This window comes from Aethalodelphis obliquidens, unplaced genomic scaffold (genome assembly GCF_003676395.1).
Source record: "Aethalodelphis obliquidens isolate GAN/ISIS:26980383/991018 unplaced genomic scaffold, ASM367639v1 scaffold24, whole genome shotgun sequence".
In the NCBI taxonomy this organism is placed as follows: domain Eukaryota; kingdom Metazoa; phylum Chordata; class Mammalia; order Artiodactyla; family Delphinidae; genus Aethalodelphis; species Aethalodelphis obliquidens.
This window is the reverse complement of record NW_020837968.1, coordinates 10,063,902-10,090,230: the sequence shown is the minus strand read 5'-3', so window position 1 is coordinate 10,090,230 and position 26,329 is coordinate 10,063,902. Positions and strand designations below refer to the sequence as shown.

The window sequence follows — 26,329 nt, the reverse complement described above, 5'->3', positions numbered from 1 at the left end:
CCACTAGGGAAGTCCAGAAAAAGATTTTAAAATTCGCAGTGATTTCAAGCTATGTAGTAAAATTGGAGTAGATGTCAGATCCTTGTTAATTTTAAGTTAGGACCGTAATCATCAAGCAACTGCCTGGTGACATCTGGTAGAGGCCCATTTTGTCACCAAGAATTAGGAAGAATACCCTACAGATATCTCAAGTCAGATTCCTTCTGGAAGAAGTTTTTTCTCTTTAAGATAGAAAATTTTGGTTCATCCTTTTCCATTCTCACTTTTCTATAATGCCTCTCAGACTTCAAATTTGTATAGAACTATAAATGTAGGTATCAATATATCCCCTTGTGGAAAACTCTTTGAAAGTTTCAAAAGAGCTGTATGCTAAGGAAAAACATAATGGAGACAGCCATGACTGCTGTTACTTCTGGAACTCCATCTCTCGGTGTATGGCACTAAATGGGTATACAATTTAGGCCCTGCTATCAAGAAGCTTACAGTCTATTGGGGAGATGGGATATATACACTCCAAAATTTAAGGAACATTGCAAGGCAACACAAAAAAGATGACCCGTGATAGCATATAAATAAATAATCTTTTAACGACTAATGCACATTCTTCTAGGGTCCTTTGTCCCCCATAAGAGCATGAGTGGGTTAGCACTGTGCCCTTACAGTATTTAGCCAGAAAAGAAAAGCAACGTTAAACATTATTAGAAAACGGTGTTTCTTTCTTCTGATGTTCATGTCTATGACTTAAACAGGATCATTCTTTGCTTGCCTTTTTAAAGCTTTCCACATGTCTCTTGTCTTTGAGAACAGGATGTGTTGTTATTGCTTTACTTGTTACATTATGCACTAGTGAGATTCAGGAACTCAATAGGGCATCCTCAGAAAATGCAAAGAATGATTTCTGCACCCTCCCACCGCCATCCCCCCCCCCAAAAAAAAAGAGAATAGTGACATATTTAGAGTACCCGCTAATAATGCAAAGCAAGGAGTTCTGACGTTTCATTTAATTGAGTTATAAACAAGAAAACTATTAAATCCTGCTGCCGCCCCATTGGTGCGTGTGGATGTGTGAACTCTCTCCATGTGTGTGCTCTGTGTCCTTCAGGGCACCCATGGTGGAGATGAATCACTAAGGTGTGTACTAGTCTGACAATCTTAGAAAGTCTCCAGACTAAAAGCCCAGCCCAGGAAACAGCATTTCATCTAGTTCCTGGTGTACTGCTAATTGATCCGAAACCCTTCATTACTGTCTAGTGCAAAGGGCGAAGTCGAAAGTGGGTATTTAGAAAGTGACTTGACTGAAAACAAGGCAGAGCAAAATGCCAGGCCTTGTGAACTGCAGTTGCTCTGTTCCTGTGTTGTCACACTGGTGCTAAGCTTACGTTTTATTTCAGGTCACTTGGAGAGCCCCACTTATCCTGAATGGAGACATCCTTACCTACGAGATCCGCATGCCTGACCCTCACATCACGATCACCAACGTTACTTCCTCTGTGTTCAGTCACGTCGTTACTCATCTGACTCCTTTCACTAATTATTCTGTCACCATTGTGGCTTGCTCAGGGGGTAATGGGCATCTAGGGGGGTGCACAGAGAGTTTCCCTACCCATGTGACCACGCATCCCACCCTGCCTCAGGGTCTTAGCCCGTTGTCCGTGGTTCCCCTGAGTGAATCGTATGTTGGCATTTCTTGGCAGCCACCAACCAGGCCAAACGGACCCAATTTGAGGTAAGAGAAAGTGATGGTGCTTTTGGATTTTGTTACCGTCTTATCTCTCTGGGAAGGAAGGGAGGAAGGAGGCTTTTCCTCACACAGGAATATTGAACTAATTCCTTATTGGATATTCCTCACTCATAACATTTTTTTTTATTGAAGTGTAGTTGATTTACAGTGTTGTGTTCATTTCTGCTGTACAACAGAGTGACTCAGTTAAACATATATATATATATATATACATTCTTTTTTATATTCTTTTCCATTGTGTTTTCTCACAGGATATTGAATATAGTTCACTGTGTTATACAGTAGGACCTTGTTCTTCATCCATTTTGTATATAATAGTTGGCATCTGCTAATCCCAAACTCCCACTCCATCCCTCCCCCAACCCCCTCCCCCTTGGCAACCACAGGTCTGTTCTCTATGTCTGCCTCACTCATAATTTTCATACAGTTTCACCTTCTGTATCTTGACTTATAGGGAATCATAAAAAGATCATCAAGGTAAAAATAGCATGCTATTGTGAGGAACTAAAAACCCTCGAAACAACAATTGCTGTTCTCTAGTGCATCTCTACACAGCCCCTCTCTTGATTTTCAAAGTATATCTTTATTATATGTTAAGCAAGCTTGATGCATGTTCTAAATGACACATTTGCACAAATATGCCTCAAAATTCTAAAGGTAGCACAAAAATTTTTTGGCATGTTATTATTATCTGGAAACTTGTAAAGCATGTGGTCAGGAATATAGATAAGATGAAAGAAAAGAACTGTGATTCTGAAGTGGCTTTATAACAACTTGACACTTAGGCAAGACTGTGGAGTTGATAATATTATCATTGTTTATGAAGTATTGATGGTAGAAGTTTTAGGAAATCATTAACTTCATAAGCTTTTTGCAATTCTATTTTGTGTGAAACTGGCAATAAAGTTTTGGCACATCTGATGTAGAAGAAATCGAAATGTGATCATTTTACTGATAGTAGTAAAATGTGAATGCAGCTAATTATTCCAGTTAGCTACGCGGATGACACTTGTGCCAAAAAAACCACGATTATCTGGAAAAAAGAAAATTAAGATGTTTTCTTTACGTTTACACATACACCCCACACACTCGTACCGTGAGACAACCTGAATTTTGGTAATAACATTAGTTGAGATGATCCTGATCTTTCTGCTTATCTTTTGCTTTAGATATGAGCTTCTGAGATGTAAAATCCAGCAACCACTTGCATCAAATCCCCCAGAAGATTTAAATCTGTGGCACAATATTTATTCAGGAACTCAGTGGTTTTATGAAGATAAGGGTCTTAGCAGGTGAGATTACAAAAACTATAAAAACAAATGCTGACATTTACTTTGGGGCATGTTGAATAGTTCAAAGAATCTGAGTGTCTTCATTGTGTGAGCCAGTTATGCAATAAAACATGTTTGGTTATTATCTGTGGCATTAATCATCGAGCTGCAACAGTCAGCATGTTTAATATTTGCCATCTTAACTGCACGCTTCAAATAAGCCTTTTGAAGTCAAGTTTGTAGGTGTTTGAGCCTTAGCCTCTTGCCTTTGTCACAGCCCTAGCCAGACACGTAATGGCGAAATCTGGAAATGTTGAACATGTTCAAAACTGGGGAACGTTTGGGCCACTTGTAGAATGCTTGCTTTTCCAGGAAATAATTTGCTATAAATCATTGGTTCAGTTCACAAAAATTATTTAGTTAACAGGCTTGGGACTCAAAAGAATTCCATCTGTAGTTCGAAGAGGTCAAGAAATGGGCAAATGGGCAATGTCAGAAAAGAGTACTCCACGGGAGAGTAAGGAGGCGTGGGTTTGGTTTCATCCTGTGCTGGAGGACTAGCTTTGTGGCCTTAGGGGAGTCACTTAACTTCTCTGGGCTTCACTTTTGTTGTCTATAAAATGAGGAGATTGGATGGGATTAAGTGAGGTCTAGACCTTCATGAATCAAGCAATGTAATCAAATTTCAAAAAATCACAAGTATTCTTTTAGGAAAAGTTTTAAGACATATTGCTCAATGACTTTTCTGTCAGGTGGGTTATGCTTCTAGACTCACGCTGACTAGCTCTACTCTGAACTCTGTTTACAATCTGGTCTTGTCTCCCCTCTTCCTCTGCTGGGCCTCTGCGCTTCAGCCACGTTAGTATTGCGTTTGGCGCCTCTAACAGGCAACACCCACCCCTCAGCTTCTCCCCATAGCTGCCATTTCCCTCTGTCTACCGTCCTTCAAGTCTTGGCCTGCAAGTTTCCTAGAGCACCCTCTTCCTGGTCTGAATCAGCTGCCTCCTTAATGTATTTCCATAGCACACCCCTTACAAATCTCTATTGTCTTTGAACTGACCTGGCTACTTGTCTGGACACCCCGTTTTACTGTCATATCCACCATGAGCAAGGCCTTGTCTTCATGACTTCTCTATCACAATCCCCACCGTAGTACCTGGCACACAGTGGGTGTGCCAATAGATGCTAAATGAAAGAATACTTTTAGTAATGTGTAAAGGGTTGGGTATTCATTGCTCTGTGCCCTAGGAATATTAACTGTGATGTTCTTATCTTTGGGGAATGAGGAAAATTCTCCTGTCCATCTGAAAGGGTCCTGGTGGGAAAACATTACAGGTATGGTGAGGTTCTTGAAGAGAGGCCGCACGTAAATCTAAGGAAACGATAGAATGAACCATGTAAAATTGCCATTTTTGTAAGCTAAAAAGGATCGATTACTAGCATATCCTTTTGGTTCAATCTAAATTATCGTGGTCCCTAGACTCTTCTCCACTATTTTCAATTCATTAGTTACTTAATCCAGCATTGCTATATAATGATGACTTCAGTTGAAGAAATTCATTTTATTCAGCAATTTCTTTTTGTTTACTATATGCTGACAGGCATTGTGCTAAGGAACAAAAGATGAATAGCATAGCCCTTGCCCTCAAAGAGCTCACAGTCTAGTGGAGAAAATCACACACACACACACACACACACACACACACACATACACATATACACACTCATACATGTATCAATTACTATCATCACAGTTAACTACAGATACATCATCACTACCTAGGGAAATCATATGGAAAAGTAACTATCTGTGAACTCTAAGTGCCTGAAATATAGCAATTTCCAAAATAAAGAGGACGTGACTATCTAACATTACTGAATCTAACTTTTAACCATGAGGTAGTTGGCAGAAAAACAGAATAAGACTCAGAAAGTTAATTTTCTTTTTTCATAGAAGCAATGAAAACTTATTAAGGAATTAGGACCAAGGCCAAAATTTTATTATTGAATTTTTAATGATGCTTGTAAGGATTTTTAATAAGTCCAAATCGAAGATGTAAGGAATGAAGTTAAGTTAAATCCCCACAAATTAGATTGAAACATAAATTGACATAAACATACTGATGACAGCTGCTTCTAGAAAGGAAGTATACATATAACAAAATGTGCTGAGGTGATATTTTGACTAGCCTCATCATACTAAATGCCAAGAGATTTTTTTTTTTCTGCTAGCACTAGCAAAGATTTTTTTCAACTATTCAGATAAACCACTTTGTCCCATGTAACCAGCTTGTGAAAAAAACAAAACAAAATAAAATAAAACAAAAACAAAAAACCCCCACAATATGCATTTCTTTATGGTTTTTATTTTTTATTGTTTGTCTGCATCACGCAGCATGTGGGATCTTAGTTCCCCGACCAGGAATCGAACCAGGGATCGAACCCGCGCCCCCTGCATTGGAAGCGTGGAGTCTTTACCACTGCACCGCCAGGGAAGCCCCTGCATTTCTTTCTAATGTTCAAAGTGAATGGCATGAGTCTTCATATTGTGAAAAGAATTTTTCTAGACATCTACCCTTTGTAAGTCCCAAAGACTAGGGGCCCCTCCTGCCCAAGGGGACTTGTCTCACAAATCTGAGAGAAAACTGGAAATTAGACCACCTGTGGGTGCTATGTGCTGTGCCAGTGTTTTTGTTCAAAAGAAGCGATCTTGTCTGGAAGGTGCAGTCAGCACCCACTTTAACTTCTGGCAGCCAGGCTTGCTGTCCCTGCTGTAGAGGGAAGGATGGGAGCAGTCAGCTTACCTTCCTGCACACCTGTGTTGCAACCCCTTAATGAGCCTCCTCTTTGACATATTTTGTCTTACTGACGTATTTGTTTGACTGACTATTTGTGGGTTTCTTTTGGAGGGGAGGGCGGGGGAGGATGGTCATTGAATTCTGATGTCTTTAGAAAAGTATTTAATTTCCTATTCTTCCCAGACTCACCATTTCTTATTTCCTTCATAACTTATATCTACATAAATAAAGGAACCATTGAAGGGTTTCTGCCCATCTTGATCTGATCTCACCAATAGCTACAGCTAGAATCAGCTTTTTAAATGGTACTTCTCTTGATATAAAAAGTAAAATTAACAAGTTTCACTGGGCATCCCTTTATGAATACATTTGTGAGAGTAAGTATAAATTGAAGTCAGTTTCCTTGGGCAAGCGGTCTCTTTTGGTTAGCTGTATGTTTCTAATATATAGAAAACACACCACTTTCATCTCAAATGTTATTATGTTCTGAAATTCAGATCATTCTAGTCGTCATTTTTTCCTTTATAGCTCCATGTACCAAGTAAAATAGTGAGCTCATTATCCAGATAATTTAGTTTCAACAAAAATACTTCTGTTTTTTATGAATATCTTAGGTAAGGGATGATTTGGTCTGAGTTACCCAGCTAGTTGCCTAATTATTGAATTTTGCTCTGTCTGTGTAGACACAAACTCAGTGTAACTGTGGGTTTATACTACTTGTCAGTTTCTAACTTTTCTTCCTTAATCATTCTGTGCAAAGTGGCCAAGTTATAGTTGTTAGGGGAACCATAACGTTGGGTTTCCTGACATTTTCATCAATTGGAAAGTCTGGAAAATGTGCTGTTGTCATCTGATGCTGCTGTGGTGAGTCAGGCTGGGTTTCACAAAAGGGTAGCAACCTTCATTTTAAGCATCAATCCACCCTTAGGATTTTCAGGATCTCACTGTGCCTTGGTTCCTGGGTGATCAGATAAAACTTCTGCAAACACAGTGATGGCATGAGCGCCTCTCTGTTCTGGATCTGACAAAGGAAGAACAAGCTATGAGAAATAATAGGCTCTATTTTAAGGAAAATGTTGACTTGTGGATTATAATAACTTAGCTGCCATTGAGTTTATGAAGGGAGGCATGTTCTCACTCCTTTTGCTTTCAATTATTTATGAACTCCTACAAGTATTTCTTTATCAGTCTGGAAAGAGACTTTCATATGAGTTCTCAAGAATCCTCTAATTGCATTATCTTTAAATGAAAGCATTCAAAATTCATAGACCTTCATCTGGTTTTCAAAGAACAGTTGGACTTGACTCTTTTCAAGTTTAAATGCTTAAGGTAAATATACTATAAAATCTAAGTTTGAGTCTTACTGACATGGATTCTGATTTTTTAACCTACAAAAATGAAATGTTTCAAACCCTGAAAGAGGACATAGTTTCTGGAGAATGATATTCAAAAGAGTGTGACGTTCATTCCCCTTCTTTGTAATGAGATTAAATGTGCACAAGTAACATTTTCTGCTTTGCTAATAGGGAAAGACTGGGGCAGCTCCATGACACGTGTTCTCCTATAACATAAACATGTTCAAGTTGTAGCTGTTAGGTAAACAAATTAACTTCATAAGCATGGAGGGTGAGTTAGAAGGAAGGCCTTTCTTCCATGACCACCAATGTGAGGTAGAGCCTGGTATTTTCTTGCTTAATACCATAATGTGAGTAAAAGTTGGGTCTAGAAATGAAAGCCAACTTCTGTCAACATTGGTGTACCATTTCCTAGCAAAGTACTTAATTCGAAATGAGCAAAAATATATCTGTTTCACATTTAACATGGGAGAGTCACGGTGCTCTCTTTTCATTGCCCTGAATTTACTTCATGCTGTCCTTTTCTAAGTGTCATCATATGAAAACTTACCTCAAGAAAGAAAATGAACCTCTAAATCTGGGAGGATGCATTTTTTCATAGGAGGTTTCATTGCCTAATGCTTTCTTCAAAAAAAAAAAAAGAAAGAAAGAAATCTAGTTTATTTGTTTACATTTCTTTTTCATGTTGATGATATAGTAGAACAAAGACAGAAATCACAGCAAAGTTATTTTAGGTGCCACATTCTGGTGGCGTAAGTACAGATAGCTACAGGAGTAGACAGCTGCAGCTTTCACTCACAATCTAAAAAGTATCATAAGAACTTCCAACAGTGATTGATCATCTTTACTCTTCAATTTCCAAAAGCAAACATTTTCAGCAGCATTTTTAAGAAAACAAAAATCTTTCAGCAACAAATGAGTGAGGGAAAGAAAAGGTATCCACCATCAATGGAAAATTTAAACAATTACAGATTTAAGCAGTGGAAACAGTGTTACATTTTTGTTTGCCTATGTATTTATTCCCACAAAAGGATTTGAGGGTGTAAGGAACAGTATGCTATCAGAGGTTTCTCAAATCCTCTGGTGTATAATGTTGTACTCAAGCATGTGTTGGATGGTGGTGGATATGAAGAAGAGTTAGTAGAAGGAGGAACTGAATAACCTGCATTTTCGGAAGCATGATTTATATTGGTGACAATATTGACACATGAATTCTGTTAGGACATCAATAAAGTTGACACATTTTTAATTCTGATGAAAATAACCTGAGGCATTCTGTAGCTGCACTGAAGAATTGGTTTTATTGGTTCCCAGAACACATCAGACCCTTTCAAAGTACAAGCCTTCCACACATTTTGCCCTGAATAATGCTTCTTACTGGCTAAATTAATGTCTCCACTGGCCAAATTACTGTTTGTCATCAATACCTAGCCCAAATGTTATCTCCTCTGTGAAGACTTCCTGACTAGATTAGGTTAAATTAGATGCTCTGATGTATGTGGAAAGAAAAAGGAATAAATGAATATATGTTTTAGAGGTTCTCATTTAAAAACATTTATCTGTAAATATGTATATAAGTATACACACATACACACACACACACACATACATACACACACACATACACACACTCCAGTAGGACAGACATTACATTTACTATGTTTAGTATCTGGCATGCTGTTAGTGCTAATAAATATTTATTAATGAATGAATGAAGTAATGGTGTATCAAACATAAAAGAGCAATATAATTTGTAAGAAAAAACCCATCTTTCTAAGTTTCAGTAAGGATCATTTCTCTATTGGACAGGTAGATTTTCGTGGCCCTAGCCAACCAAATCATATGTGACCTGAAAGTTATGAGACTGAATGCTTTAGGAACTATGAAGTAGCCGTTCATTTATTTATAAAATCATCTAGTCAATAAACAGATTAAAAACTTTATCATCTGAACAGAATCTAGTTTTCTAATTCGAGTAATAACAACGGAACCTTGAAATGAGTCTCATTCCATAAATAAGATTTTAATATATATGATCTTTTACGAGGAAGAAATACCAGAGTCATGTCTATTACACAACGAATTTACCATTTTCTGTGTGTGGATGAAAGGAGGGGCTGGAGAACGGTCTCAAAAAAAGTAATCAATTAGGGGATAACTATTGTAACAGCCTCGTATTCCTAAATGGACCTTCAAACAGTTGGTTTTACTGGTTACAGCATAGACTTAACATAAGTTTTCATTCACTTAGCAGATTTCAAAAGCTATATCTTAAAGGGTTTGAAATGGTACATTTTTCAAAATATACCCAAGAAACACAATTAGTATTTAGGGAAGATATTGATTGATATACATATGTTTTGCATGAGTATATGATTTCAACTGATGGAGCATTTTTCTCTTAAAAGTATTTTATTATTAACTAAATGGAATGTCCCATCTGATATCAACACCCAAGTCTACCTAAAAAACAATATACTAGAGCAAATGAACAAAATACGTTAAGCAAATGAATATTTTCTTTTTTGACATGAATTGGTGAAAGATATACCGAGCCATGTAGTCAGACGTATGTATACTTACTGGCAAAGATTAGGTTTCAGATGTCATGAAAACAGTACATTTTAGTTCCTTTAAGGGAGTTCAAGATCCTATTCCTTAAAATTTTAACTTAACCGTGAAAATTAAAGAAAATGCAAAAGACAAATGCATGACATCAAGTGAAATGCCTACTGATTTCTCAATTCAATAAAATAATAGTGAATAGTGGAAAGAATTTAATATTAAAAATGAATAAACTAGAGGCCCACCTATCCTCTTAACTAGCTGTGCGACTTTAGGCAAAGCCCCTTAACTTCTCTGGGTCTCAGGTTTCTTATCTGTAAAATGTAGCAGATATTTCATTATTTAAAGCAGATAAACTCTAAAGTCATCTTTCACTCTAAAATGTTAATATTACAGTCAGCCCTCTGCATCTGCAGATTTTGTATCCATGAGTCAACCGTGAATCAAAAATATTTGGGAAAAAAATTCCAGGAACTTTCAAAAAGTAAAATTTAAATTTGCTACATGCCTGCGACTATTTACATAGCATTTACATTGTGATTTCAACTATTACATAGCATTTACATTACATTAGGTATTATAAGTAATCTAGAGATGATTTAAAGTACAGAAAATGTGCGTAGGTTATATGCAAATACTATGCTATTTTATATCAGGGACTCGCGCATCCTCAAATCTTGGTATCCACGGGGTCCTGGAACCAATCCCCCTGCAGATACCAAGGGGCAACTGCACTTTAAAAATGGACATTCCAGTTATATGTATTTATGTGACCTAAATTTCTTCTATGCAGACATAAATTGTAGCATTTCACCATACCTAAACTATGATCAAATAGCTTAAAGTATCACAGTAAGAACTAAGACCCCACGGAACTTACTTACAATTTACCATTTCAGGGCTGCGTGATGTTTTTAATTCCACTTGTATAAAGAACCACAAAAATGGTATCACTTTGAAGCCATAAAAGTTACTAAATTTATCACAGAGTAAATATGTGGAAGAAAAATTCAAATATTGCAGGAGAGATTAGGCATCCGGACTCTAGCTAAATTTCTTTTAAGCCATTTTGGGAAGTAAAACACAATTAAAAGTATTTTACCCAGGGAGAGAGCTAATGAAGCCAAGGTCACTGGTTCAGTTCCCATGTGAGCCATTAGCCGTGTTTCATTTGACGGTCACACACTTGCTACCCTCTTAACCCCGACTCACCATCCTTCACAATCGCGCTAGTGGTCACAAAGGAAATTTGGCGAGACTGTTTGGATGCATAAGCCAAAATCTCTCCCCTTTGCCAGAAAAATAACTCAAAGGTCAAGCCTCAGTGATATGACCTCATCCAACTATAGATGGATCAGCTGACCATTGTGTTTTTTATTATTTTTATCATCATCACCATCATTACGATGCTGGCAGCGTAGCATCATGGCTAAAAGAGGAAGCTCTGGAATCAGACAGTCTAGGTTTGAGTCTTTACTCTCCCACTTACTAGTTCGATGACTTGGACAAGTGGTTTAACTCTTTAGGCCTTATTTTCCTCATTTTCAATGCAGGTATTATAATAGTATGGTGAAGAATGAATGAGTTAATCATATAGAAAATTCCTGACACATATTAAGTACTCAGTAAATACTGTTATTATTATCTTTCCATTGTCATTGTCATGTAGACTATTTAGCACTTTCTAGAAAGCCTATGTATGAGTTTCCTAGGGCTGTTGTAAACTAACTGAGTGGCTTCAAACGACAGAAGTGTATTCTCTTACAGCTCTGGAAGTTGAAAGTCCAGAATCAAAGTACTGTCAGGACTGTGTTCCCTCCAAGGCCTCTAGAAAACAATCATTCCTTGCCTCTTCCAACTTCTGGTGGCCAAAGTTGTTCCTTGGTTTATGGCGGCATAACGCCAATTTCTGCCCCCAACTCCTCACAGACGGCTTCTCCCTGTGTGCGTCTGTGTCTCTGTAACAAAATTTCCCTCTCCTTTCTTTTATAAAGATATCAGTCCTTTGGATTTAGGCCTGTCCCATATCCAGTATAAACTCATGCTAACTTGATTACACCTATTTCCAAATAAGGTCACATTCACAGGAATCTAGGGGTTAGGACTTAAACATCCCTTTTGGGGGGACACAATTCAACCCACTATAGCATCAAAACCAAAAGAAAAGAAAGAAAGACACAAGGAAAGGGGGTAAAGCAGAGAGAGGTAGAAGATCTGTTGCTAGCAGTTATTTGGGGGAAATAGAAAATAAATAGCTTCAAGGAAATCACTAATTCTTTACCTATAGCTACACTGTGGCCGAAGCCAAGCCCTGCAAAAATACCTTTGGGCCATGAGTGAGAAACAAGGTAAGGCAAGCGGACCTCTTCTCCATGGGTGGTGGCAAAACGCTGTAAAACTCCTGACGTAATTTTGGCTAAGTTATTTAGCACAGTCCTGCAAACGGCGCCCTCCCTCTGTTGTCATGACTGATAAGTTGTGACTTACTGAGACAGATTCCCTGGGCCCTGCACTCGATGTGAGGCATCCTTGATGATCTATTAAAACCCAAAGAAGGTGATGATCTGAGACTAGTGTTTTCCCTGAGGACTGGATGCCCCACAGGGAGGGTCATGTGTTGTACAATGTGCTTAAGCAAGTTCTCAGTCTAAGCTGTTGTCCAGTCAAAGCTTGCCTGCGTCTGTAAATAGTATTTTCCTCCCCAGGCAGTCTGACCCAGAAAAGATAGCCTGATAAGTCTTCTTCCCAAAAGAGCCAAAAAGGATGAGGAATCGGTGGCTTTAGCCCATCACTGATTTAATATATGGCATCACCATGACGTCACCATGTCCAGTTTTCTCCTCCCAAAAAGCAGTGCTCAGTTTCTACTATATTGACTCAAGTAAATATGTTCTCACAATGGCAAAACACAGCTCACCATAGCAAAACCCTCAGTGGGAGAAGGCTGTATACTTGGTCACGGTTTTAGGCTTTAATTTAGGGGTAGGAAGCACAAGTATAGGAAGAAACTGGTGATGAGGGATTCTGATATTTGAAAATGGATGAGTTTCCCAAAAGAAGAACATAAAACTCACTGGATCAAATTCAGATAGAAAGCTGGCAGGTTACCAGATGCGTAATTGCATGTTGAATTGAGCTATAATCCTCAGCACTTCTGAAAACAATGAAGATGTGCAAAACGATAAACCACATTTGTTTTAAATAGCAGTATTTGCTTAGCATTGCTAATAACATCTTTTCTTAACACTCTGGTTAAGGCTTGAGAGTTACAAAAATAATGCTACCTTTTTTTGTGCAGGGAAGAAAAAAGAAAATGTATTGGGGGGAGAAAATGGTGCATCCTATGGGGGAAAATCTGTATTTTGCGAGGAAAAAGAAAATGTGTTCGCTGTCCGGAAAGATACATTTATATATGTATTTTTTAAAAACAACCTTTTAGGTTTACAACGTATGCGTATAAGGTCTTTGTACACAACAGTGTGGGTTTTACACCAAGTCAAGAAGCAACTGTGACCACGTTAGCCGGGCTTCCGGAGAGAGGAGCTAACCTCACTGCGATTGTTCTCAACCACACGGCCATAGACGTGAGATGGGCTAAACCAAGTAAGTCAGCTTCTTACATCTTTATTTCCCTTTCCCATATGTGTACCAAAACGAATTTAAAATGGACACATTAAAAAATGACAGAAACAAAAAGCCAAGTTCCCTGTGCTATTCTTCCTCAAAGGAAGTTCTCTCTCCTACTTGTCCATCCTTCTTGGGCCTTCTCTTCCTCCTTCCATTCCTTTTGGATGGGGAATGTAGTTTTTGTCACACCAGTTGTGATAGAAATGTCCATATGCTAATTTGATAGCGATATAATATCGTGCACTTTCCTGAAGAGAGCTCTGCCCCATCTCATAATTCATCACTTATCAGCAAGATCCATTCACTAGGATTGCAGAAGTATGATGGTTTTTTTCCAAGTGAATTGTCTTCAGCACTGGTAACAGCCAGAATTCCAGCTTGATACAGGAAAAGGAAGCCTGGCCACCATCCCTGGACTTGCCACCATCACTGTTATTGCTTCAATAACACTGCGGTTCACCCTGGGCGCATTCAGAACACAACTTTATAGGCAGTTAGAAGAGCTCCCATATGGATATAATCTGTTCCTGCAACTTCAGAAACCACAATAATTGAAATTTCAGATCTGGTTGGTCAGTAGAGTAGCATTTCCCAGCTGATCTGTTAATTTGTAGTGATCCATTATCACAATCAGAAAAAACCAAGACTGACTGTATCATGGAACTATGTATTGTAATCCTCCTTAGAAGCATCACTTGAGGTCTGGCAAATCGTTGAATCAAAACTTGCTAGACTATTACCAAATACTGAGAAATATCTGATTTGGAAATCCCCAATGAAAATATTCGTTTTGTAAAAGTAAACTGTATCTACTAGGATAATCATCTACTAGTACATAAAAAGTTGTAAAATGACTCCAGCTTGGGCAATCATAACCTTCTGATTTTGATTTTGTTATCGCTTAAGACGAGAAGTGCTTCCTATTTCACTTAGAACATCCTGAGGGAATTTGCCCCTGTTACGTTGTATCAATTGTTGATTAAAACCAGTGTTAGGTGACATTAATTGTAAATTAAAACTAGTACTGGTTATGTCGATCTACACTGCCACTAAATAAGCCATTTTTACCAAAAGACTATCGCTCTAGGGTTTTTGTAAGGTTGCAGGTTTCTAATGATCTGTGTCACCTCTACTGGGATCTCTTAAACCACTTACATGGAAGAACATAAGTTAATTGATGGTTATGATTACCTTCTGAGACACCTCTGGGAAAAACTACAAAGTTTTTATCTGGAGATGGATTTTTATGTATAATATATTTTCACTCATCTCCCTCTTTCTATTTCACCCTCAATACCTGATTCATCTTAAAAACCTACTTAGAAAGGTGGACGCCCTCCCCCGCATCTGACATTTGAATACTTCTGTTAAGATCTGGCGGCTGAATTATCACCAGTATAGGTCCTTTATGTTATAATTGCATGCCTGAAGTAAGCGTGCTTATAAAAACTGACAAACCTAATAGATCTGAAGCAGCTCACTGAAGTTTCATTACCTTGGTAAGCTGAACCTCTGACCTTCAGGATGTAGGTAATGCAGTCTGCTGTTATTTCCATTCATACCTTAGAAATTTTTCAGATAACTATTTGTGAGCACAAAGGTTAACTCTCAGAAGAGGGTCAGCTCTGTGAAAGTGTGTTGCATTATCATTTTCTTCCTTCCTGCAACCTGCTAAACTAAGTAAATTAAGTAGTCACTCCACTGTGAAAGGGCCACCTCTTTTTTGCAAGTTTAATTTCAATTGTTTTCTTGATTTGTAGGATAAAGTTGGACCTTGTCTAACATGCTAAAAGGCACAAAACTATAGGTTGAAAGTCATGAATAAGCTTATGAATATTTGCTTATTAAAAACCATAAAATATATTTTTAAAACATATTCTTTCTTAACTATGACCCTCCACATGGGCACACCATTTGGATAGCAAAATATCTCTGGTAAATTTTTACCAATCACAGCTTAACAGAGATAGGTATTAAAGTTTTAGAAGCACCTATTTTAAATGTTTGCATCTCTGTGTTGATATCATGTGAGGAAAAAGCATCCCTGCATCTGTTCAGTTCATTTTTATGGCAAATATTACAAACTGGCAGCACATGGACCATACTTACTCCCATCCTCCATGCATTGTTTTGCCAGCAGCATTTGAAAAAAAAGTATTTTGCTAACATTTAACAATTAGAAGATTTCACATAAAGATTTTGGATTGATCTGAAAAACCCAATGATTGGGTGAAACTCTTCCCACATTGCTGAAGGGAAAATAACCAGCTGGCACTGGTTTCCCCTTTACACAGGCTGCACCCTCCTATCTTCCTGGTCCCTATATAGACATGAGGTTCTTATCCCTGCTTTCCATAATGAAAGAAAATAGTTCAACCTAAGTGAAACACCATGAAGATAAATGACATAGTGGGGGGAAAATCCCACTTTTATAAGAAAAGATACAAAAATACCTTCACTTAAATTGTTTATGTAGCCCTAGGAGTTAGAAACTGGTACTTAATAACTTACCACAAATTACAGTTAGTCAGTAGCACTTCTCACACTCAGGCTTCGAGCTCGAGCATCCCATTTTCGACTGTTTCTCCTGCATTTGTCCTTAATGGTTATTAGCACTTTGTCAAGAGTGATTTAGTGAGATCCTTCCCATTTTGACTGCTCACTCTAAAATAAATGGTGAAAAATGCCCACGAGGGAAGGGGGTAGAAAGGCAGTGCCGCTTCTGAGGTCTCCTCGCTAACGAGGTCATTGACAGCCGGAAAAGAGCAAGAAAACAGTGGAGGTGGTGAGAGAGGAAGGAACTGAAAAAGAGGAAATGGAAAAAGTCATCCAGAACTCTCCAGAAAATTTGTAAAGTATGAAGGCATCACCATTAAAAAAATTTAAATCCACGTAAAAAGCATCTGCCTCATCTTGCTCTCTTAACCAGAAACCACTAGATTTTGTAGCTAGAATTTTTGACTTGTCGGAGCTTACCTTGTTCAGGTGGCAATACATATACATCATTCCAAATCTCACCACTTTTGAAAGCACCCACCATCATTGGCTCACCTTGTCCCTCTGCTTCCCCTCCCATCGCTCCAGTTACCAAAGCAAATAGACTGGATGCGCCTTTTCCACTGGCTTTCTGCCTGTTCACTTGTGCACCTTCTGTAATCTGACCTTCCTCCCTTGCATTCTACTGATTTGGTCGTCTTGAAATCATTCCCATAATGACCCAATCCAATGCTCTCTTGTTAGTGCCATACTATTCTGTTTCTCTGTGCTAGTGGGTCCATAAATGACCCCTCCTTACTCAAATGCTCCCTCCTGTGTCACCAGCTACTCTTGTTCTCATCCCCTAAAAGCTTTTTTTTTAAGTTTTTACAGTTTTATTGAGAAATAATTGACATACATCACTGAATAAGTTTAAGGTATACAGCATGATGGTTTGATTTACATATATTATAAAATGATACCACAATAAGTTTAGTTCTCATCCATCATCTCATATAAATATAATAAAAAGTATTTTTTTTCCTTAGGATGAGAACTTTTAAGACCTGCTCTCTTAACAATTCTCCTATATATTATACAGCATATATAACAATTTTCCTATATATTAAACTATCATCATCATGGTGTATGTTGCATCCCTAGTACTTTTTTTTTATTTATTTATTTTTTATACAGCAGGTTCTTATTAGTTATCTATTTTATACGTATTAGTGTGTATATGTCAATCCCAATCTCCCAGTTCATCCCACCTGCCCCCCCCCCAAGACTTTCTCAAAGTTCCTCCTGAGTATTTTTCACCCCCTAACTCTCTTGTTGGTGATTCCATCTAAGTGTTTTAAATTCTCCTAACTAGAAAAGTGGCAAAACTCTGTGAAGCCATATGAAGGAATAATTTTTAACATAGGCTTTGGAATCAGGGAAACTTATGTTTGACTCCCAGTTGCAGTATTTTCTAGCACTATGACCTAAAACGAGCCACTTAACTTCAGTATATCCTAGTTTCCTAATTCAGAATACGGAGATAATAATAATAACTGCCTTAAAATATGATGATAAAGATGAAATAATATATGTTTAGCACTTAGTAATCATTTAGTATTGGTATAAAGTATTGTTCTCTCTCTAAAATGTTTACAGTGCTTTCAACAGCATTTTACCAAAAAACTTGGGCAGCCATTTCTTTTGTTTGCTTGCTTTGGGTTTTGTTTTGTTTTATGTTAATCATTTAGAGTCATTTTTTTTTCCAAAACAAGCTACTTTATATAGATGTATAGTCGATTTACAATGTATTAGTTTCAGGTGTACAGCAAAGTGATTCAGATAGATAGATACATAGATAGATAGATAGATTCTTTTTCAGATTCTTTTTCATTATAGGTTATTAGTGAAGCCATTTCTAATTAAAAAATTGGGACATAATTTTGCAAAGCATTCAGGTAAAAGCATGTCTACAGTAAGCTGAAGATGGATAAAGACCAAATCTCACTTTATAATTACCTGACTTGGGTAGAAGGTAGAACTACTAACCACTGCTAACTCCCCTTTTCCTTTCAGTGGTGGTGCCGCATGTCCACCAATCTAGACTACCTTTGCTAGCCTCCTTTGCAGTTAGTTGTGGCCATGTGACTGTGTTTCTGCCAATAGAATGTGAAAAGAAATATGAGTCTTTTGGGGTCATAACCACAAAACACTAGATACATGCCTATCTGTTCTCTGCTCAACCTCTCCCTGGACTAGACTGTGGATGCTACAGTGTTCTCAGTTTCAACTCTGCAGGCATGGCCAACACCCTAAGAGATCCAAAGCCACCTAAGAGAAAGAACCTGGGTTCTCGAATGACCACACAGAGCACAATCTGATTCACTTCCTTTGAAGCTATTGTGTGAGTTACAGATTAACATTTATTGTATTTAAGTCACTTTATTTAAGGGCTTCTTGGTTACAGTAGCTTAGCTAACTAACTCTGTCCCTGTCTGCCCATATCAGTTCACTTTAAGAGCAGGAATGATCTGTCCTGTTTCCATGGCCAAATATAGAATGATGAATAATTAACACATTTCATATACATTTCCTTTAAATACAGTTTTCTCTGGAAGGTTATTGATTGAAAGGAGCTGGAACACAATGAGAGGCTAAAGGAGCTGGGGGCAGGGTGAGTTCCAAAATGCAGGTATTTGTTTTAGTTGCATAAACGAGATAGAAGGCATCTGATATCTTGCTGGGAAAAATAAGGAGCCTGGCTTGGATCATAGCTCAAGAGACTCTACCCACTTCTTCATGTGAGCAGTTTTACCCTCAGGCAGAGTAAAAATTTTCTTAAGAAGTAGTTGTGATAAGTTCAAGTTTTCCAAGAAGTGCTTAGTTGATGACACAGGGCTCTGCACAATAGAACTTGGAGAACTGGACTCTAGTTTGAGAATCTGTGAGCAAGAAAAACACTTCTATTATAAAATAGCCTTAATAGGGTCCTTCCAAGTTTCTATATAGGAACAAAGTTACCACCCACTGAGCCTGCTGAAGACTTCCATCCTAGACAAATCAATTAGGAGACCTATTAAATGGAATGGTTTACTGTAATTGCTCTAGATCAGGGCCACAGACTTTTTTGTAAAGGCCCGGAGAGTAAATACTTTAGGTTTCGCAGGCAATATACATTCTCTGTTGTAACTACTCAGTTTTGCCATTGTGGCGTAAAAACAGCAATAGATAACTCTTATGGGCACTGAGATTTGATTTTCACATGTCGTGAAACACTATTATTCTTTTGATTTTTTTTCCCAACAATTTAAAAGTGTAAAAACCATTCTTAGCTCACAGGTTATATACCAAGAGGTGGCAGGCCAGATATGGCCAACAGGACAGATTTTACTCATGGTAAAATCATGAGTTTGTTGACCCCTGATCTAGATGATAAAGATCTAGAGGACATAACTGATGTTGATAACAATCTCTAAAAATAATCCAACAGCATATACAGAGTGTAATCCTTTTGCAAGAGGACTTCAACCAGCCCATCTAATAACTGTTTTAAATTATTTGGAAATCCATTAACCAAGAAGAGGGGCTTGTTTTAGATTTGAGAATTTTCTATGCCTAAGACCACATTTCTGACCTGTACATGGAGAGCACCAGCAAAAATGTCATTTAATAGCAAAGATTTTATCCAAAGTTTATAACCCTCTTCTTCAACTCACTGAGGTTGACCTGATATGCTACAGTTAGGACAATACCTACTTATAAATGTCTGTGGTCTATAAAATATGGGTTACTGAGAACAGGATTAGAACACCTGAGAAATATTTCCCAATGTACACATATTTAACATAATCTCGTAGGAAATCCTCATACCATCCTGCTGCTTCAAACACAAGTTAGTATTCATAGCTTAACTCCAAAGTATATGTATAACTCTACTTTAGATATTCACACTTTAATTTTGAAGTAAACCTGGTGGCCACAAAAACACTTCAAACTCAAGAAGTCTCAAGTGAAACAATACCTTTCAAATCCTCCATCCCATAATTACTCCTATGTTTTCATCTTGATTCCTAGGATTCACACAAGACCCAAGACCAAAACTCAGACTTTTATCTATAGCTCTTCCTTATCCCTTTCTAAACTCTCCTGGGTCATTTAAGGACCTTGGCTCTTTCCATGTGGTGCATCCACATTCCTTCAGGCCTTGAGATCCTTCTCTTGCTGGGAAGACTAGAGACAATCAGATGGTCAATTGGTCTTTAACACCTCGGTCCAAAAATGGCACAAACTGGCCACATGACCTCACCCAGATGCAAGGAGCCCAGGAAATGTAGTCTACCTATTGACAAGAAGAGAGACACATGGGTATCGGTGAGTGCTAGGGATTTTTACCACAACTTTTCTGTAGTGATTTTTAAAGTTTAATTGCCATTTAGCCTGTTAATGCTGCTAGTAGTTAGTGATGTCTTTCTTGATTTTTCTCTGTCTATTTTACGTATGATCAAGAATTTAGTGTAGTGTTACTTTCCTTGCCCTTCTCACCTGCCACTTTCAGTGTTTGGTCTATAAATTATTATATAATCATTTTACACAATTAACTTCTCTAGTTTTGATAGTTTATCATCAATTCTTAAACTTCATGAATCTTAAGTTCTGGATCTTGATTCATCGTTTTGTCTTCTAGATAACATTATTGGAAAATTTTTATAATTGAAGTTAAATAAATGAGCTATATATTCTCTTAACTTCTGCCTAAATGAGAACATTTGTCTGTTGTCCTTGCACATTCTCTTAATTTTTACCTATATAAGAAAATCTTTCTGCTGTATTTGCACATAAATAATGACTTAGCTGTGTATGAATTCTTGGATCAAAATATTGTCCCTCAAAACTTCTTGAAATTTTTCCATTGTCTTCCAAATTTGTTGTTCCAGAGAAGTCTGAAACTTGCCTGAATTTTTTTTCTCCTTTGTAGACGATATTTTAATTTTTAGTTTATTTGAGAAATGTCTTAATGATCCATGATATGCCTGTGTTTGGATATATTGCCATTATTTTAGCCAAAACTGTATTGATCTATTCAATTTATAGACATAAACCTTCATTTTGGGTCAGGTTTTATGGGATATTTTATATCCTTGATTATTTATTCCATTTCTTTTTCAAGTTAGTTAAATTTTTTTCATTCTCTGTTCTCAATATCTATAATTTTGACACTGATTTCTTCTTAGTCATTTTCCTCTTTATTTTTTTCCTGTCCTACCTTTTTAACTCTGTCCTTTTCTGCTTTCAATGTGGATTTTAATTCTGCCATTGCTTCTTATGTTTCCTTACTTTCCTTTCTTATTTAAGAAGGTCATTTAATATCTTCATGTCTTCATGTCTATCTTTCCATAAAACAGTCACCTGTTTCCTAGAGCATCTTTTGCACAAAGGCATGTCCCTTTCGTTATTTTTAAAAACACCATGCAAATGTTTTATAAAGCTTTCATCTTATTTGTATAGAAGTAGTATATGAAAGACAAATTCTACTTTTGGAAGTTCTGGACAGTGTTTCCCTTATCTTATGCTATCAAGAACCCTTGTAATTCATGTTTTTCTCTTTTCAAAAAGAGAAATATATTCAGGTCCAGTTTTTACCAATCCACAGGGAGGGTGAAATTTGCTCGTCTCCTTATTCCAGCTATTTCAATTCTAACAGCGTTCCTCAAGGTCAGCAACCTTGAATTGTGTGTTGGCCAGTGGAACTGAGGATGTATCTTCTGTTTCTTAGCTGGTTCACTGACTTAGAGCCCACTGAAATTTGAAAACCTTGTTTGAACAATGTAAAAAGACACTCCTTTGCATGTACTGCTCCCTGAACTTCTCACAGTATGACTAGGAATATGAAGACCATTTAATCTATTTAATGTGTTTCTACTGTTTTTCTGTGTTTTGGACTCTGCACTGTAATGTCAATGAAGGAAGAAAGACGAATGTTGAAGCAGATGGCGAGAGGCAGGGCAGTGCAGAAACCTGGCCCGTGTTGCCTAGAGATGCTCCCTGTTTCTGGTTAGAAGAGTCTCATCCCATGGAGTAAGATGGAAGCAATGGAACTGAACCCCATCTTTTCCTTTCTTCTTTGGGACAAGATTCTGTTCTATTTCAGGGGGTTGACGTATGGCGCATGGCTAAGAATGGACATTTAATGACATTTCATCCAGATATTGTCATATGATCTTTGCTCATCTTGAACTTATGGTGCTAGCCCCAATATTTTCAGTGTATATACACAGGTCCATTCCCTGGAACTTGATAGAAGAGATATCAGGCACATTTAACCATGGTAAAATCCATTTATATTTCTGAGTAGAATTTGAAAGCATTTCATTAATACTGTATCTTTAGCACTTGAATTTCTAACCGGCATGCTTATGTAACAAACTAAAATACAACAAGAACTTCAAATCTAGCAGACTTTCTATTATATCTTAGCTGCCATAAATTAATGAGGAATCATACTGTAGGGCAGCAGAAAATAATTCTAATGATAGAAGGAACTTTTGCCCTCACAGAACCAGTGACTTTACTGTACTCGACAAATATTATCATTTGGGAAAATATCAATGGACACGAAGAGCCAGTTCCCGACAATGCATTATAATGACCTCATTATTAAAGGTGCTTACGTTTTGTGACATCAGAGAAAAGAGACATCTCAATCTCCAGCGTGTTCCAAAGTAGTTGCTAAAGATCTCTTACTATAAATTCTTTCAACTCTACTGGCATACCAAACGTTTATAACTATTGCTGGATGTTAGGCCAAAGTGGTAGTGCGCTCAGGAAACAAACAAAAAATAAAAATCAAACCAGCATTCAGTTTTGATGTAAGACCCCCCCCCAAGATCTTAATGAACAGGGGTTCTTAAAAGAAAGTCATGCAGTTCCCAAAACCATATTCCTTTTCATGGCCATACGCCAGGATCTCACATATTAGAGACACTGTACTTCAATGACCATATTCCTTTTCATGGCCGTATGCCAGGATCTCACATATTAGAGACACTGTACTTCAATGACCATAAAGAGAAATGCCACCTTTCCCTCCCCATCCTTGCTTAGTGCTGTAGAACAGTGTTAACACAAGCTTTTACATACAATTTTTGGAGCATTTACATACAAAACTCCAACCCCCAACCCTAACACAAATCAAGGTAATAGATCCTGCTTAAGGTCTTCAAAAATAATGCTGATTGAAGCAGAGCAGTATACTATTTTCTACCTAAGAAAATCTGAGTGTTGTGTGTCTTCTTTTTAAAGCATCGTAATAGGAAAATCATGAGAAGAACTTAGTGCAAGAATGGAGAAATTGGGTGAAAGGAAAAAGAAAACAACAAACTGGTCTTTGAAAGGACAAGGGCTGAGGAATTGCTGAGTTATATTTGTGAGACAGTAAGCAATTCCTTTTAGCATCCTTTAAGAGCTTGTCTACATCTTACAGACAACAGTGAACTAGGAGAAAAGGATGGGAGCCTTGATCAAAATTCAAATATCATCCTAGGATCCTACTGAGTGAATCTTTAAGGAGAGCATACTACTTCACTTTGCTACATCAACAGTGCACATAACAGGGTATCTGTCTAAACATTCTTCCAGGTATCATTTAGCAGATTTTGTTAGCAAGTGAAAAAATTCCTCAAGTTTTAGAATCTGTGTCAGGACATGCCCTCATTTATATTAGCATAGAGTTCTCTCTAGAACTATTACTTATGAACAGAAGTTTTTCCCTGTACTGCATATTTTTATTTTACTCAATTTCCTTTCATAAGTATTATATCAAAGTTTTGAAGATTAGTTATATACTTATAAATATTAGGTTGGCCCAGGAGTTCATTTGGTTTTAAGTGAAAATAAAAGACACAGTTTTCATTTTTACCAAGAACTTTACTGAGCAATGTATTCACTAACCGAACGAACTTTTTGGCCAATCCAATAGCATAATTAACATATTTAAAAGCAATTTAAAAGTTTATTTTCCTGTGAAGTTAAGACTCTATGCAATTAATTATGAGATGGGGGTGGAATCACCTTTGTTTAAAAAAGGTAAAACCCAGCACCCCTCTAAGGAAAATTCCATAAGCTTTCCCTTTTCTCATTCTAGGAATAGCTAATGATAGTGTATTCTCTGTCTTTTCCCCCCGAGACCCTTTTATATCAGCTACATTTACAGTGTCCTGTGTTAATTGTTAACAGCTTTTCAAGACCTACAAGGTGATGTTGAATATTATACACTTTTTTGGAGTTCTGCTACCGCCAATGAATCTCGAAAACTCCTCCCAGATGTAAACTCTCATGTCATTGGCCACTTAAATCCAAACACAGAGTATCGGATTTTTATCTCTGTTTTCAACGGAGTCGCCAGCATTAACAGTGAAGTGCTGCATGCAACCACTTGCGACGGCGGTGAGTCCAGATTTCAAGGGATGCTCGGCTTCAGAGATGCGAATGAAATTGATTGATTCTCGCTGAGGCTGAGATCAGTCATCCTTCCATTATAAAATTTCCGGTGTTGGAGGGAAGGGGGTCGGAGCTAAAATGCTTAAGTGCTGGCTGTCGTCAAGTGGCAGATCAATAAGTGGTCCCGTGGAGACAGCGACACAAGGCTCCAATCATGGGATATTAGCCCAGTTTGTTCCTGTTCTTTTCAGTGTATGCTTAGTTGGGAGCTGAGTTCACATCAATACATGGTGACATTTAGAAACATTTTTTTTTAAGAATTGCTCTCAGAAGCAGGATGCTATTCACAACGACAGCCAAGCACAGTGAGGGCCCTCCCTGAGTCACCAGAAATGGTAGGTGGAAGTTCAGCCACTGAGAAAAATTGCCTGTGACTCATTTCTAAGCCAGTTAGCAAGGGGATGGAAGCAAGGGAAGCAACTTGTGAATCTGAAATGTGTTTAGAATGGTCTTTCTAATCTTTTTGGCTTTCTAAAGTCTCATTATAAACATTATAATATCATTACCTCCAAGCAAGCGTTCCAGGTCATTAACAGAGCACTTTAAGTGTGGAACCCATTTCCCTTCGTGGTGCCAAAGGTTGACACCTTTTGTTTATAAAATAGAATGGATCACAAGGACAATTTTTCAACTAGTTAAGATGAGCTCTTATGATAAAAATAGGTCTTTGCATAGTTATTTCTGACATGCTTGAATAATTGTATAATTTAACGCCAAGCAAGATTTTTTTTCTAATGTTAGATTTCATCATTACCTATGGTAATCAACATTCCAAATCATTTACATAATGACAATATTGCATTATTGCTTCATATTGCTTGAGTTACAAGCTAGTAACATCAAATGATTTTTCACATTCCACCAGCCTCGATATATTTGAGTTATATTTTTTTTGCTTAAGGAGCAAATTTTCATTCTTTTTTTTTTTTTTTTTTTCTTCCCTGAGAGGTTTGGAGGAGTGCAGGGATGGGAACAGAGACAAATAATAGATATGTGTTAGTGGTGCAGATGGGTGAATAATTTATCATCATATCCCACTGGTCACATAGTATTGAAGATTAGCACTACGCTGGTGGTATAAAGCATTTTACCACCAATTCTCATGGTTTCTAACTGAGAGTATAATAAGCCAATTTACAGAGGACTACAGACTGTGATAACTTCATCAGAGGAAAGCAGATAAGCAACAAACCCTTCACTCAACCTAAATACTAATCGGCATTTAGTTTAACAAGTGCTTTTTCAGAGGCAGCTGGAGTTTATTCGGTTTCTTCCTTTAATTCCAGAGCCTCAGGGCATGCTTCCTCCAGAGGTTGTCATCATCAACAGTACAGCTGTACGTGTCATCTGGACAGCTCCTTCAAACCCAAATGGTGTTGTCACTGAATATTCTGTCTATGTAAATAATCAGCTCTACAAGACTGGAATAAATGTGCCTGGGTCTTTCATTCTGAGAGACCTGTCTCCCTTAATGATCTATGACATTCAGGTTAGAACGTTGTTTTTTTGAAGGTTAAGCTTATGGGTGTGTTAAATAAAACATGCTGGGTTATGTCTCTTAGTGGATACCTTCCATCTTGGTTACACATGATTTATTTGCTGGGGAAGGGGAGAGAAAAGAGGGAAATTGATCTGGATTAAATCTGTTTGGGGTGGGCAAACACACGAGTCACTGGAGAGGGGATAATGGGACTGTGGAAAGTGATGGTGATGAGGATGGTGATGATATTGTCACTGGCAAAAGGAAGCAAATCATGTGTTTGCAGTCAGTCTTGCCAAGCAGCTTGCCTTTTTCCTGGTTCTTTTACTGATAACAAAACCAGAATTAGCCTATAACTGTGGAGATATTCTTTCTACTCCTATTTCTGCTACTTATTAAATGTCATAACTTTAGGGAAGTTACGTAACCTCTCTTGGTGTTGATTGTCTCTTTTGTAAGAGCAAAGGACTAGATGACTTAAAACATTCTATCCCCCTCTAGCACTCTGTGATTCTGAACCC

At 37.6% G+C, this 26,329-nt stretch overlaps 1 protein-coding gene across 1 annotated transcript in view; it reads left to right on the top strand.

Moving 5' to 3' along the window:
• USH2A (usherin) overlaps positions 1-26,329 on the top strand; it is a 774,017-nt gene that overhangs the window by 512,197 nt on the left and 235,491 nt on the right. The window contains exons 41-45 of the mRNA XM_027122185.1: positions 1,392-1,726; positions 2,911-3,033; positions 13,170-13,333; positions 24,065-24,274; positions 25,615-25,817. Coding sequence (XP_026977986.1) covers positions 1,392-1,726; positions 2,911-3,033; positions 13,170-13,333; positions 24,065-24,274; positions 25,615-25,817 — 1,035 coding nt within the window. The remainder of the gene's footprint in view (positions 1-1,391; positions 1,727-2,910; positions 3,034-13,169; positions 13,334-24,064; positions 24,275-25,614; positions 25,818-26,329) is intronic.